The sequence below is a fragment of the Condylura cristata genome, unplaced genomic scaffold (genome assembly GCF_000260355.1).
Source record: "Condylura cristata isolate star-nosed mole 26May11 unplaced genomic scaffold, ConCri1.0 scaffold00040, whole genome shotgun sequence".
Lineage (NCBI taxonomy): Eukaryota > Metazoa > Chordata > Mammalia > Eulipotyphla > Talpidae > Condylura > Condylura cristata.
The window spans coordinates 6,495,047-6,510,849 of NW_004567141.1; the positions used below are offsets into that span (position 1 = coordinate 6,495,047).

The window sequence follows — 15,803 nt, forward strand, 5'->3', positions numbered from 1 at the left end:
TGTGTCCTCACATGGTCTTTCTTCTGTGGATATGAGAGAGAGAGAGAGAGAGAGAGAGAGAGAGAGAGAGAGAGAGGCCTCTAGCATCTCTCAACTTCTTGTAAGGACACTAATCTCATTGGATCAGGACCTGTCACATGACCTCACTGACCCTTAATGACTTCCTTAAAGGCCTTATCTCCAAGTAGAGTCAAGAGTCAGACCATAACTCTTATCAGAAAAATTTGAAATTATCTCCCATTAAATGGAAAGAGTTATTTAAAAATCTTATTGCTGGTGTTAATTTCAAGGAGAAATCACACGTACATAGACTGAATACTTTCAACCATTTCTAATTTGGTGACTGGAACAAACATGTAGGCTAGCACATAAGCAATGCCACCATGAACTTCACAAAAAAAGGAAACAAATATTTATAGCAAGTTATTTATGCAGAAGTAGTACAGTAAAGTCTTCTGATCACATTTATATTATACCCTTGTTTCCCCCTCATCCTTCATTTCATATACTGAGGAAGTTATTGCCCACCTTCCATGTCCTGTATTCACATATGTCTCACATATGAACACAATATAGCTGTGCACAGTGTTCCTACAGCAACACAAAGCCACATGGTCCCTACACCCAGCTCCCTTGAAGAAAGAGTCCTGGTGGCACACAGGATAGGTAGGTGGCGAGAACATGAGGGAGTGGCATAGGGTCTTGCTGGGGACTCTGGTTATAGGGCTAGTGGTTCAAGCCCAATAACGCACTTGAGACATTCACATAGTCTTCTGTAGCATCTTCATGGGCCCTGCCTCTACTCCTTGCCTGCCCTGCAAAATCATCTTTGTGTGCATTCCTCAACTCAGAGTAGATAATTGTGGGTTCCTGGTAGAGAAAACACAAAAAGCAAAAGATGTTTAAATACAGATAAGAAAGAGCAGAGGGGAAGCAAACCAGAAATGTGACCCACCTTGTCCTTCCGAGGCATCTTTGGTGAATTTGCTATTGGATAAGAGGAGGAAACAAATATTTTTGACTGACAGTGATATATTCCAATTTACAACCTACCCACAACTTACAATCTCCCAAGCCAATCTTTCTTTTGCTGATTCATGTCTTAACTGTATTCTCTGCTGAATTATTCTAAGACCTCACAAAGTATTTTCTCCATACATATACCAATAAATCCTTTCCCCATCTACCAAGTGCCCAGAATAACTTTACTGACAATATCCTTCTTTCTCGACTGTTCATCAAAACCCCAGCAGAGTGTCCCCATCACCTAATTTAGCAATTACATTCATTTGCTCAGAAAGTATTTTAGGGATCCTATAATTTTCAAAACATCACAGTAGACATTACTGATATATCGTGCGTAATGGTAATAGTATAGACAAGTAAAATGGAATGGGTGTGATTATATTATTGGCAATGATATAATCAATGAAAGGAGTAGGTGATTTCTTTCATGTTGAATTCATATTTGAGATGCCTTTTTTATCTATGAATCCTTGCTAGATCTGCTAACATCCCACCACCTCATATTTACCTATCTAGACTCTTCATTACCTGAATTTTCTTTTTTGTGCTGGCTGTGCCATATCTGGGAGTAAAGCAGGTCATTATTTCCAGGATTTACTGCAAGGGAATAGGTGATAGATGACTATCAAGAGTCCACATTCTCAAATTTTCTTCCTAGACACAAATTCTATCCCCAGCATAGTGCCAGAAAGTGTCACTTTTAAATTTACCATGACTTGACCATACACTGTTACTCAATCTCTCCTCTTGCCTGCCCATTCCTAGAGCCCTCTGTCCCTTAAGAAGTTCTCACCATTGTTGTACATGGATTGCAGTTCTATTAGCACTGGTGACTCATTGTGGGTGGGTCTTGGGGGTGCTGTGACAGCAGACCTGGACAGGGAAGGTTCCTCACCATCATTGGCACTGTGACGGGGGTGGGGGAGAGATAAGAGAAAAGTATTTGTGGGTTATACAGGGTGTCTTCCTGGGAAGAACCCCCATGAAAAACATCATGACTGCTTAGTCTAAGAATCTGCACGATCCTATCAAGGAAACACTAGCAGGGTGATAGCACAAAATGAAGTCCAAGGCAGCATTATAAAGTATGCCAACTAAAGCAGAGACAGAGGACAAAAGCTACATGGATTTCAGTTACTTAAATGAAATAAAACTTGCCTAAACTTTTATTACTTAAACATTGATACATAAAGATTGCATTCCCACATACTTAACCTTTCCCTTTAATCCATAAATTATTATATTTTCTGCATATTACAATCTACATTTCCAATAGGATGCCATGAAGGAGCATGAGAGTAGCATAAACATCTTCTTCCATTTCTCCTATTAAATCCATAGCTAATGTATCAACTATAGATAAAAAATGATTCAGCTGCTCAGAACCCCAGAATATAGCTGTGTGATGAGGATGAATGGAGTGGGATGTGTGGAAGATATGCAACAGAGATTGTGGGGCTGCCAGGCCAATCAAGGACCTAGAGAAGGAGAAGAGTCAGTGCACCTTGTTTCAGATACCTCCCAAAGCAGCAGAGTGCAGGTATATCACATGGATTCAGACCCCAGGAGAAAGGTGACATCAAGTACTCTCAACTACAATTTCCTTTCAATTCTCTCCTGCCAGATTGTTACCAGTTTTGAAGCATACCAACAGTTGCTAAGTATCTGAGTTTTAGATCTGAGACTTCAAAGAGGAGGGTTATCACTGAAGTCGTATGCACGGACCAGGTCTCCCCCAGCTCAACCATGAGAGTGGCTGTCCCCCTATGAATTCTTCATTTCTCCACTGACACAGTACCAGCTCTTCACCAGAATCCCTGGATTCTAATGCATCATAGTAACTAATATTTTTCAAAAGATTTATTTATGTATACAAGAACTGGGGTATAGGCCAGACTTATGGGGGTGGGTGAGAGGATTCACCAGAGATGGAATTGGGAGCAGAACAGGTGGACTGACTGAAATACATGGCTGAGGGGAGCAGTGGGTGTGACAGGCGAAGTCTGCTGCACCATGTGGGTCACCTCCCTGGCTGCAGTGGTTGTAGATAGCTTCATAGTGCTGTATTTTAACCCCTTGTGCTACCAGGGAGGCCACCATAGTAACAAATATTAACAACAAAAACAAACAAACAAACAAACAAAAACACATAACAGCCTAATTGAATAAGAAAGAGAAAAGCAGTTAACTAGTAAGTTGCTGTTCTAGATTTCAAATAAACACAAAGCAACTTGAGACTTTGAGGTAATATAAAAAGTAAAGAATGGCAACTCTCAAGAAACCAACAAGGACAGCAAAGAAGATTATGATCTAATAGATAAGAATTCAAAATATCATGAAATCTTGGATATCTTCAGGATATCATGAAAATATCATAATATCATGAAGAAACTAAAAGGGATGTAAGAATATTAACAAAATAAACATAGCTGAGTAATAAAATTGACAAGTAGAAATAAAATTTGAAGAAAAAAAAATTAAAAACCCAATAGATTCAGAATGTAAAGAAGTCAATAAGATGGAGAGTACTATAGAACAGACTGAAGGGAGGAAACAATTAGTGAGCTTGAAGATGAAATTGAGAAATTATTCAGGTGAGAAAAAGAATGTTAAAAAATGAAGAAATGATACAAAATCTATAGAATTCCATGAGGAAGGGCAGCATAAAGACAATGAGTATCCCAGAAGGTGAAGAGTGGGAGAAGGGAGCAGAGAACTTAGTCAAAGAAATAACAGCTAAGATTTTCCAAATATCAGGAAGGAATAGAATATAGAATGCTAACAGAACAATTAGTTATCTAAATGCAAAAAGACCTAAATCATCATAGTAAAATTGTACAATGTCAATGACAAATATAAGTCAATGATAAATAAAGAACATTAAAGGTGTGTGTGTGTGGAGGAGGGAGATATTAACATAAAGACATAAGGATGTCATCAGTCATCTCAGTAGAAACTCCACAGTCCAGGAGAAAGTGAAGTGCAATATTCAAAATACTCAAAGATAAAAATCACCATGCAAGACTACTCAACCCCACAAAGCTATTCTTTAGATCTGAGGGGGGAATAAAGACTCCTAGTCAAAAGTGGAAGAAGTTCACCACCATTAGAACCCCCCTTTTGAGAACTATTTCAAAATGTATTCTGACAGAATTAAGAAAAGGAAGTGCACCAAAAAAAATTAAGGTGATAAATAGATAGGCAGAATTAAAATGTTACAACTTTATATAGGAATTAACACTAATTTTATAAAATAAAGGTTAACAGAAAATTAACATTATAAATAATGATAGGAACCCTAATGACCTTATAGTATATAAATAATAATTAATGACAAAATAAGTAAAAAAAAATAACAGAATAATAATTGTATAGGCAAAGAAGATAGGATAATGTCAGTAGGAAACAGATTACTTGAAATATGAGACAATCTATACACAAAACAAAAACCTAGAACATATATACAAACCAAAATTAAAGTGACAACAAAGAAAAGTTTCATGGAAACCCTTCCAAATGAGTTGGTACAAATACACTAGGAAAAAGAAAACAAGAACCAAAAACAAAAGATAACATGACAATAGCAATACTCATTACTAAAGTAAGTGGACCAAACTCAACAAACATGCAGGCAGTTTAGATGGACTGAAAAACAAAACCCAATTATATCCTATGTCTCCTATAGAGAGTCGTTTAAGTTATAAAAATAAAGACTTAAGTCATAAACACAGGGTAAAGGTAAAGGGCAGAAAACAATTTTACAAGCCAGTGGACTCAAAGGAAGTCAGAAACAACCATAGATACATCAAACAAAACAGATTTCAAAATAACAAGTGACAGGGATAAAATCCTGGTATTTGCAAAAGCATGGATGAATCAAGAAACTATATTACTAAATGAAATATATCAAATGGAAAAGACAAACATCGTATGTCACAACTGTATGGAAAAGAAAATAAATGAGCCAACCAAAACAAAATTTTAGCCCATAAGCTATGTGTACCAGGAGGAAAGGAATAAGAGGAGGGTGGATAAATCAGGTAAAAGGGGTCAACTGTATTGGTTAAAGTGCAGCACTATGCAGCAAGTCTCAATGGCTACAGCACGAGTTCAATTTCCAACCAGGGAGGTGACACACATGGCACAGCAGACCTCACCTGATCCACCTGCTGCCCCCCTCAGCAGTATATTTCAGTCAATCTGCTTGTTCTGCTCCCCACTGTCTCTGGTGGTTCCTCTTACCCCCCACACCTCTGGTCTGTGTCCTAGTTCTTATATGCATAAATAAATAAATCTTTTTGATAAATACATATAATGTTGTATTCCTGATATACAATGGAATATTACTCAGCGACCAAAAAAGTTATGTGTATATATATATATATATATATATATATATATGTGTGTGTGTGTGTGTGTGTGTGTGTGTGTGTTGGGAGTCAAAGAACAGAGACCTCACCTAGGTGTGTCAGGTGCAGAAAGTTCTCCTGAAAAATAAACAAAGTACATTGATGGTAAGTAAGCTGCATGGCCAACATGCTCTGTGACAGACAGCCCTTCCCTGGAACTCAGGCTCACTCTAGTTCTCGTCTATGGCAAATCTTAGCAGATATGCAATGTTACCCTCCACATCAAGCCTGAAATCACCCTTACACTGAGTTATTCAGCCAGTCATACATAATACCATTTATATGTACTTGTGACTGAGTAGCAAAAGGGAGACAACTTAGTATTTAGCTCTGAGTCAAGTGCTTTCTCCTCCCCCCTCCCCCTTCTTTATCATGACAGCAGTCCTGTGAAGTAAAAGTAAGGAGACTGAGGCCTAAAGGAGGGGTAAAAGTTGATACATAATTCTTCTACAAGTATGAATCAATAATACTGCATAATAAATTTAACCTCTCTTTATCTGTGATCCTTGAAAGTCCACTTCAACAATGTGGGGCACATATGATTTTCTCCATACTTCTTTCCTTCTCTGTCATCTTACTAATTCCAACTTGTCTTTCCTCCTCCAAAGCTTTCCCAAATGTTAAACAACTATAAAAATTAAAGTTTATACTTTGAGGACTAAAAGAAGGACAAGTTAATGATTTTGTAATAAATGATTACACATCAATCTAGTATGAAAGCCTATTTAATCAGTCTTAAGTTTTGAAATCTGTCTGGTCTGCCCATTAAAAACCTCTTCCTGGGCCCTCCCTGGTGGTGCAATTAGTTAAAGCACCGCATTACGAAATTCTCCAAAGCTACTGCACCATGAGTTCGATCCCTGGCTGAGGAGGTGACCCACATGGTGCAACAGACCTCTCCTGGCCTTCCCGCTGTTCCCCCAGCAGTGTACTTCATCAATCTGCCTGTTCTGCTCCCCAGTCTGTCTCTGGTGAACCCTCTCACCCACCACACCTATGGCCTGTACCCCAGTTATGTGAGCACAAATAAATAAGTCTTTAAAAAATAACAACATCAACAACAACAAAAAACCAACTTCTTCCCAACTTCCTGTTTTTATCCTTACCTATTTTTTTCTATGGTACCTTGTCTGTCTCTCTGGCCTTAGAGAACACAAATTAATGCCCAAAGTAAACATACTCAGGCTTATCACCCTGGAAAAATGACTGGTACAGTATGTAAATCCTGTTTTGAGGAACAGGCATCTGAGTTAAACTAAAAGTGTGTGAGCATGATCTTAGACTGCATCTTTCTCTTTGGGGGAACTACAGTCCACATCAACCAGTAACCAGTTATGGGTAGGCTAGAACATTTTCAGAATGAACCTAAGAGTCAGTCTATGTTGTCATTTGTAAGAGAAAAAAAGACCCAGAAAGTCACTACTTATACTAAGGTCATATTCACTGAACACTCCCATAGTCAGTCACTGTGCTAAACTGTTTTCATAGATTTTCCAATAACAATTAAAATGCAGTGTTAGGCCCCTAGGCCCCTCTGTCTGGGTCTCTGACTCACCCTGGGCCCAGAAAGGAGGGCAGGCAGATAGCATTCCTGTTGCCAGCTCCTGGAACTGGCTGAAACCAGACCGTGATATCAGCTCCTGACTCAAGACTGAGACATCTGTTCTTAGAAACCCGTTCTTGAGTGCTGTGAAGCTTGTTACTCTTTGAATTTGCACCGGCTATGACATGTAACGGCCGATAAGGGCCTATATATTCTCTGACATTCCTATGGTCTGGGTCTGGCCCTCCCTGTGTGGCCTGCGTGCCTGCAGGAAAGCTTGACCCCAGCTAGCTGGTTTAATAAACTCTGCTTGCTTGTGCATCTCTGGTCCTCTTCTTTGTCGCGAGGGACAACCGGGTGATTTCGGACCCTAACAGTAGCTATTATTTTGTCCATTATATAGTGAACTTCGGACAGTTTGATTTACTTGATTATCATTTATTTAGCAACTGGATTTACTAAAATTTAAACTCAGACAGTTCAACTAGAGAGTCAACTAATACTGGGTTGTCACACTCCTTGGTAACCTTTAGGATACACTCAAGCTATGGAGCAGAGCTCTTCATAAATATCTGAAAGGTCTGAGTTCCCCTTCCCAAGGAGACTGGTCAGTAATGAAAAGGAAACATGAAGTAAGTACAGTAGGCAAGACTGTGAGGTGACAAAGGCAGACTGACTGGTGGGCTATCAGAATTCCTTACTTTCTGTTTGAATAACAATAGCCTCAATCTGGAAGATGGAATCTTCTAAACTTCTACCCTCATGGATCATATAAAGTGACAGTTAGCAATCTTTCCTTCCATGGTGGTATTGGGTATTGTACTGACTGAGCAATCAACTTTTTTGGACACAATCCACTACAACACTGAGGCTCTAAAGTCTTTGCTCTTAGTATAAAACTGCTTAATAAATGATGTTAAGGTAGAAAATTAATTTTGAAAGAAGGAGGTCTGATCAAGATACAATGGATAGTATATGGGCTCAAGGGTTAGGGAGACATCAGTTAAGTTCTATCTCTTAACTAAACTTGAAAGTTACTTAAATTTCTGAAATCTCCATTTTTTTTAAAAATTTCTAATATGATGATAAAAATGTTGGTTGAATTTAACTGAACTCATTGAATAATTGGGAGAATTTAGATGAGTTATAAAATGTCATAAAATAGACCAAATGAGTGACAGCTTTTATGAGTACTATTGGGGTTAGTACTTTTGATATATATATTTAAATGATATACACATTGTTATATGTAATGCTAATAAAGAATTACTAAATAGCTTTAAAATATCAATTGTAAACCGTGGCTCCACTCTTAATGCAAAGGAACCTAAAACTAGAAGCTCAGATTTATCTGAAAAAAGGGGGTAAGAAGACAATGTTTGATAAGCATTGTTAAGAAAAATATATATTGTTTTTCATTAAATTGAGATCCAAATATTTTAAATTTGGGGGATTAATTTGCTTGATTTTCAGTATGAGCCCCAAGAAGCAGAAAACAGAAATATTTAGCCTGAAGGAAAAAAGGAATACAAGTTATAGCACACAGAGAGACAAAAGATTAGAAATTTCAAAATATAGTCTTTGAACTTTACAAGCAAGCACCCACCCAAAGTATTGAATAAAAGAGTTCATGTATTAAAAGATTTCTAAAAAGACATTCAGTGAGAAAAAAAAAAAAAAGCACAGAGGAACAAATGAATGCAAAATAAAAACATTTATAGACATATACAAGCCAAAATAATTCATCACCAGCAGACCCATGCTACAAGAAATGTTAAAAGAAAATCTTGAGCAGAAAGGAAAGGGTACCAGTGGAAATATAGATAATGAAATATTGGGAACAGTAACCACATGAATAAGATACACTCAAATAATTTTAATTATATATAAGTCTCTTTGAGAGAAAATTGATTGCTCACACACACACAAAAATACCAGTATAGCTGGAAGGGGGAAAACAGAACATATGTCGCAATAATCTTATATGCTGAAGACAGAATGTGATAAATGTTATTTGCATACTTTAAACACAAAACAACCATTAACATAACAAGAAAAAGAATCACAAGTCTAACAAATTAATAAAGGAAATAAAATGGAATTTTAAAAAGCTCAGTTGATTGACAAGAAGGCAAAAAGAAAGGAAAAGGAAATTGAACAAATGGAGCAAATCAAAAACAAACAGTGAAGTAATAGCCTTAGATCTAATTCTATCAATATTCACATTAATGTAAGTGGTCTAAAAATCTTAGCTGAAAGGTAGAGACTGTCATATAGAATAAAAGGTAAGAATTAACTATTTGCTATCTGTAAAAAGTACACTTTAAATATCGAGGTACAAGTAAACTAAAATAGATGGATCTAGAAAGCGTAGGGTAATGCTAATTACATTACTACATTAATATCAAGGAATATTTCAGTAAATATACCTGCTAGGGATAAAAGGTTATTAAAAAGTAAAGTGGACATTTAATCCAAAACACATCAAAATTATAAACACTTATGCACCTGATAGAGCTCCAAACACATGGAGCAAACCTGATATAACTGCAAGAAGATGGACAAATCCACAATATAGTTATATAGAAAGGAATGAAGAACACTGCAAGTAGTATCTCCGTGAATCCTGACTTGACCATAAATATTCAGAACAAGTAACGAAAAAGCAGCTACCACATCCGCAGAGGATCAGGGCCAGTGAGAGGCGTCACCAGAGACAGAGTGGGCAGCAGAACAGGCAGATCAAGGAAGCACACTGCTGAGGGGAGCACAGAATGGGTCAGGAGAGGTCTGCCAAGCCATGCGGTCACCTCAGGGGCAGGCGGGAATCGAACTCATGAGGAAGTGGCTTTAGCTTGTTAGTGCTGTGCTTTAACCCGCTGCGCCACCAGGGAGGGCCGATATAAATATTCTTAATAAAATTTTATCAAGTCATATTCAAAAATCATGACCAAGTGAGTATGACTCCAGAAATAAAATTGTATTCAACATTCAAAATTCTAAATCCCTATCAGGGTTGGGTAGGTCCGTATCAAGCTAAGAAACTAAAATTGCATGATCACCTCAATCTTGTAGAAACACTTTTCCTATACAAGATCTCAGCAATTAAAAGTAATAGAGAACTTCCTCAGCCTAATAAAAACATCTACCGAAAAATCCACAGATAACATCATCATTAAAAATGGGAGACCACAAATACTCCCCCACTAAGGGCAGGAACCAGACAAGAATGTCTAATCCTGCACCATATACTAGGAGATAAAGGGAATTCAAATTGGAGAGAGTAAAACTATCTTCATTTGTACTGATGCTATCACCTATGTAGAAAATCTGATAAAATCCACTAAACAGATACTTGAACTTGTTTTGCAAAGTTATACTGTATGAGGTCAGTGAATAAAAATCAATTGCATCTCTGTGTTCTAGCAATAATCAGAAAATGAAATTTTAGCTTCATTCTTAGCATTCTCTATGAGTTTTATCCAAGTGCCACTATGTTTGACAAATTCTGATACACCTTATTTTATGGTTTGTAGCTCTGGTTATTATTGTTTTGTGGTTCTTATTGACAGAGATCTTTATTTTTCATTTCTTCTTGTTTCCCAGTGTTTGAACTAGGTAAATATTTAACTAAAGGTAAAATTCTGCTACCTGATTTAAATCTCAAAGTAAACACATGGAGTAACAAACTCGGTGGCGAGCTGAAATCTGTGTTTGCCACTGGTGGCGGTGAGAAGGGGGCATCTAGTCTACCCTCCACTGGAGACCTAGACCAATCACATGATTGCAGCAGTGGCGGAAGTTGCAGCGTCACAAGGGGAGGCAGGACACCCACCTGACCGTTTCCAGGTCCTGAAGCGACCCACCAGAACAGCAGAAACTGCGATGCCCAGGGCGCTCAGCAGGCCTCCCGCGACCCCCACTGTGACATAGCTGATTTTGCTCCTAGAAGACACTAAATAGAAAGAGCTGCACTTTTCCAGAAAGTTTTTATTTAAACGGAAATCATGTAGGTGGGGGTTGAAGATCTATGAGGGCAGGTTTTTGTCAGGTATTGTTTCTCCATTCAAATTATCTCCAACATAATAACTTTAATTTTCAAAATAATAGCATGTGAAGGGTGATAGGCAGCATCTAAGACTGAAATTAATTTCTTTTCTTTCTGCCCCATTAAATCAGTACCAATCTCCAGAAGTCCTACGTCTTGGGGTCATATTCAAAATCTCTTTAACACTGGATCAGTTTGCATCGTCCATTGGAAAAATATATTTTTAAGATTTATTTATTTGTGTATACAGAGCTGGGGTACAGGCCAGAGGCTCAGGGGCAGTGAGAGGCTTCACCAGAGACAGAGTGGGGAGCAGAACAGGCAGATCTACAAAATACACTGGTGAGGAGAGATCTGCCACGCCATGTGGTCACCTCCCGGGCAGGCGGGAATGGAACTCATACCGAAGTGGCTTTCGCTTCTCAGTGCTGTGCTTTAACCCGCTGCACCACCAGGGAGGGCCGGAAAAATATTTTTGACCAAACAATAATTATCCATATAGCCCAGACACACCAACCTACCTGGGAACTGGAGGTTCACCGTCTCACTGCGCTGGGCCCCCAGGCCATTGTCAGCCTCACAGGAGTAGTTTCCAGAAGGTTCTGTGGTTAGCGAGAGGTTGAAAGACCCTCCTTCTCCCGTGGGTGCTGAGCTCTTTCCCAAGGTGATGTCCCCATGATAAAACCGGTACAGGATGGGGGGAGACCCCCTCTGGGCCTCACAGTGAAGCACCACCACATCCCCCTCCACAGCCCAGAGGGTGAGCACAGGGTGGGACACTGGAACTGGGGGAGAAAAATAGTTCATCATCAGTTTTAACTGTATAAACAAAATAACTTGATAAGGATGCTGTGCAGAAGGAAGCCTTTTAGTTAATATAGTTTCACTGTGTCAATATTCATTTGTAGCTAAGCCCACAAAGACATCACCTGAACTACTGATGTCATACAGTTTTGTAAATTAATGTTCCTAAAAAAAAGGAAATATTCTACATTCCTTTGTAGTAGTATTACAGGGTAGCCCAGAGTGAACTTGGGCTGCCTGTCTTTTGGTCCTCACCTGCGTGCACTCAAAATGTAATTTTCTGCAGACACACACAAAAAGAATAATGGGTTTATTTTGAAAGGGGGAAAGGAAAAGGAACAACCTAGGAAAATAGAGAGGGCTACAAAGTAACTGGAATATCTTACCAGCTCAACTACCTTGGCGCTCTAGTCATAAACTAAAACTGCTAGCCCCTAGTCACCCACTCAGAGAGCAGTTGCTCCAGTTGGAAAACGGCTCTTTATTTATCCCCCAAAGTCCCAGAATGCCTGCTTAGCTCTGCCCTTAGGTCCTTGCAGTTCTTTCCTTGGTGCTACTGGGAGTTGTAGTTTTCCAATCACTGGAGTAGGGGGTGGAATCCAGAAAGCTGGAGTAGGGGTGGAGTCCACCAAACTCTGCAGAGTTCTTTTAGAACATCCTTAATAGGATGAAATAGTAGGAAAACCTGAATTTGAATCCTGCATCTGGCAGGTATTAATAGTAGGAAAACCTGAATTTGAATCCTGCATCTGGCAGGTATTCTCTCTGTGATCTTGATGATTTACAACTTTTAATTGCTGAGTCTGTTTATTCTATTGTAAAATGGAGCTAATAATAATTGAATCTCAAGGTACTTTAGTAAGAATCATGTATATAAAGTGCTAGATAAATTTTATCTATTATTATTAGTGAAAGCAATAACTAAAATCAATGTTCATTTCTCCACTTTATTGACTGCTGAATCTTACCTTTAAACTTAGACTTTCAGCTTAATTAAGTAAAATAGGACCTCACTCCTCCCCAGGTGGAGAGCATTAGGTTTTAGCTATGAAGCCTTCAGCAGTAATCGCCTCCCCCTTTATGTGTATCTAATTCCCCTGAAAGAATATAAGTTTCATAAAAATGTAGACTTAACTGCTGGTTCATTGTTGGTGGAATTTGCCTGACATGTTCCTCAATAAATGGTGGATGAAGTCAACCAGATCAGCACAAAAGTACCCATAGTGACAGAACCAATGGTTTCCATTTTAATTGAAGATTTTTTTTTTAAGATTTATTTATTTGTGCATACAGAACTGCGGTACAGGCCAGAGGCTCAGGGGCGGTGAGAAGCTTCACCAGAGACAGGGTGGGGAGAAGAACAGGCAGACTGACAAAGTACACTGCTGAGGGGAGCAGCGGGTGGGCCAGGAGAGGTCTGGCTCGCCATGTGGTCGCCTCCGGGGCAGGCAGGAATTGAACTCATGAGGAAGCGGCTCTAGATTCTCAGTGCTGTGCTTTAACCCACTGTGCCACCAGGGAGGGCCCTTTAATTGAAGATTTTATAGAAATAGGATAGTCAGGAAGAATAGGTAATCATTGTTTTTTATGAATATAGAATAATTAGGAAATAATCTGTGTAGAAGGCGAACTGCACAGTGGCTAGTTATACTAAGTGGTGAGGACAACTGCCCAAGCTAAGCCCAAGGCAGGGTGCTAGGTAAGGCTGAGCTTCCCTGGCAGGGCGGACCCTCAGCTCTTCTTTTTTCTGAGATTAGCTAAAGAGAATGGACTGGGGGACCATTTACTGACTGGGAATGACTCAACTTAAAAATGTGCATTCTGCTGCCTGTAAACAGATGACAAATACGTCCTACAGTAGACATGCCATTCCTGCTTTTGGAAGTACAAGTTTCTGCTAACCCTCAATGAACAGGCTGAGTTTAATCTTTCCTTACAGTTTTGGCAGTTTAATGCAGTTTAACAGAGAGTTGAGGGTCTGGGGGCAAGCCTCTGTATGGATTTTGTGTATCTTGGTGTGTTTCTTCACCAGTATCATGGCCTCCTATTTCTTTCAATTATTTTTATTGCACTAAAAAGAGCCTAACATAAAATTTACCACCATAAGCATTTTCAAGTGTATGGTTCAGTAGTAGAAAATCCATTCACAGCATTGTGCAATCATCACACTTTCCATCCTCAGAAGGCTTGTGAGAGGATCTCAGGCAGTGGGGCGGCATTGCTCAGGGAGGGACTGTTTGGACTAGACACAAAGAGCCCTGAAGCTCAGACCGAGGACTGGCAGCCTGCTCGCCTGGGAGGATTTCAGCCCTCTGGCACTCTCCTGTACTCCTGTGGGGAGGGGGAGATCCCGCCCCCACAGCAGAGGCCCAAAGACTTGTGAGCTAGAAAGGCTCACAGTACTTAGAGAGTAAACAAAGCCAGCCACCAACTCAGCCACAAGCCCAGCTCCAGGGAGACCTACAACACTTCCAATACATCATACCCACCACGGGCACACCAAGCATAGAGGGAACCTGGGACATCCAAAAGCAACAAATATCAACAGACACCTTCCAGAAACATGGACTCAACATATTACTAGCATTGGCTGAACACCACAAGAGACCCCTGACTGTTACCAGTTGAGATAACAGACACAATTACACACAATGGGGGCTGGCCAAAATAACACAACTCAGAATACCCTCCACAACTGAAGTGTCTGGAAGTCCCTCAGCCATTCCAGAAAGAACATCCAAAAAAAAAAAAATTGCTGGTCAATAATAGGAACACCATGTCTCAGCAAATAGAAAATGCTAGAAAATACAAAACAGGGAAAAGAAGACAAACAAATATTCAAGCAAGTCCACAGGAGGAAAATTCACCACAAAAAGATCAGTCAGCAGAAACCACCAAAGAAATAGAAGAATTGCTCAGCCTACCAGATAGATAATTCAGAATCATCATGATAAACAAACAAAAAGAAGATGAGAAGGAAAAAAATGAAATGAGGCAAGCTATCAAGGAGCTGAAGTATGCAAACAAGGAAATTAATGAAGGAAATGAAAAAGAAAATACTATATAAGACAAGCAATCAACAAACTGAAGAAAGAAAATGAAACATTAAAAAAAAGAAATAGAAGAAATGCAAGAGATGAAAAGGCCACTAGAGGAAACAAAGAATGCTAGGAAAAGTAAGAAACATAATAGATTAAATGGAAGAACGAATCAGCTCACTTGAAGATGCAGAAATAAAGAGAATTAAAACAGAAAAAGAAAGAGAAATAAAGGAAAAGGAATGAAGAAACACGTCAAGAGCTCTCTGACACCAACAAGAAAGGAAATATCAGAGATAGAGGTATCCTAGAAGGCGAAGAGTAAGGCCAAGGAATAGAGAAAATATTCACAGAGATAATAGAAGTGAACTTCCCTAATATGAATAAGGAGATGAAAGTAGACATCCAAGAAGCAAGAAGAACCCCAAACTACCATGATGAGAGGAAGAAAACAGCAAGAAATATTATAATAACTCTTCCAAGAATACAAGAAACGAAAAGATAATGAGAATGACAAGAGGAAAGAAACAAATATGCTATAAAGGGAAACTGATCCGGATGACAGTTCTCTGAAAAAATACTACTCTGAAGAAATACTACAGGCAAGAAGAGAGTGGAGGGACATACTCAACAAACTCCAAAGCAACCAGAAATACTCTATCCTGTGAAGCTCTCCTTCCTCTCCGAAGAAACAATAAGGACATTCTCAGACAAACAGAAAATCCACAATTTCGTCATGACTAAACCCCCTCTCCAAAAAATACTACAAGAAGTCCTCAAACCAAATCCAACAGAAGAATGAACAAGAAAAGTTCAAAATAAGGAATAAAAATACAGAAAGACCATAATGGCAAATGTAGTATATCAATATTATACCAATATTAGTATATATATCAATATTATCTCGAAATGTAAGTACAGAAGGACCATAATGG

The 15,803-nt window shown here is 38.9% G+C and overlaps 1 protein-coding gene across 1 annotated transcript in view; it reads right to left on the reverse strand.

The window, feature by feature from the left end:
* Positions 1-15,803, reverse strand: part of LOC101622070 (Fc receptor-like protein 3) — a 91,874-nt gene that overhangs the window by 11,471 nt on the left and 64,600 nt on the right. The window contains exons 13-14 of the mRNA XM_012733264.1: positions 11,548-11,811; positions 10,814-10,933 (exon numbers count right to left, since the gene is read on the reverse strand). Coding sequence (XP_012588718.1) covers positions 10,814-10,933; positions 11,548-11,811 — 384 coding nt within the window. The remainder of the gene's footprint in view (positions 1-10,813; positions 10,934-11,547; positions 11,812-15,803) is intronic.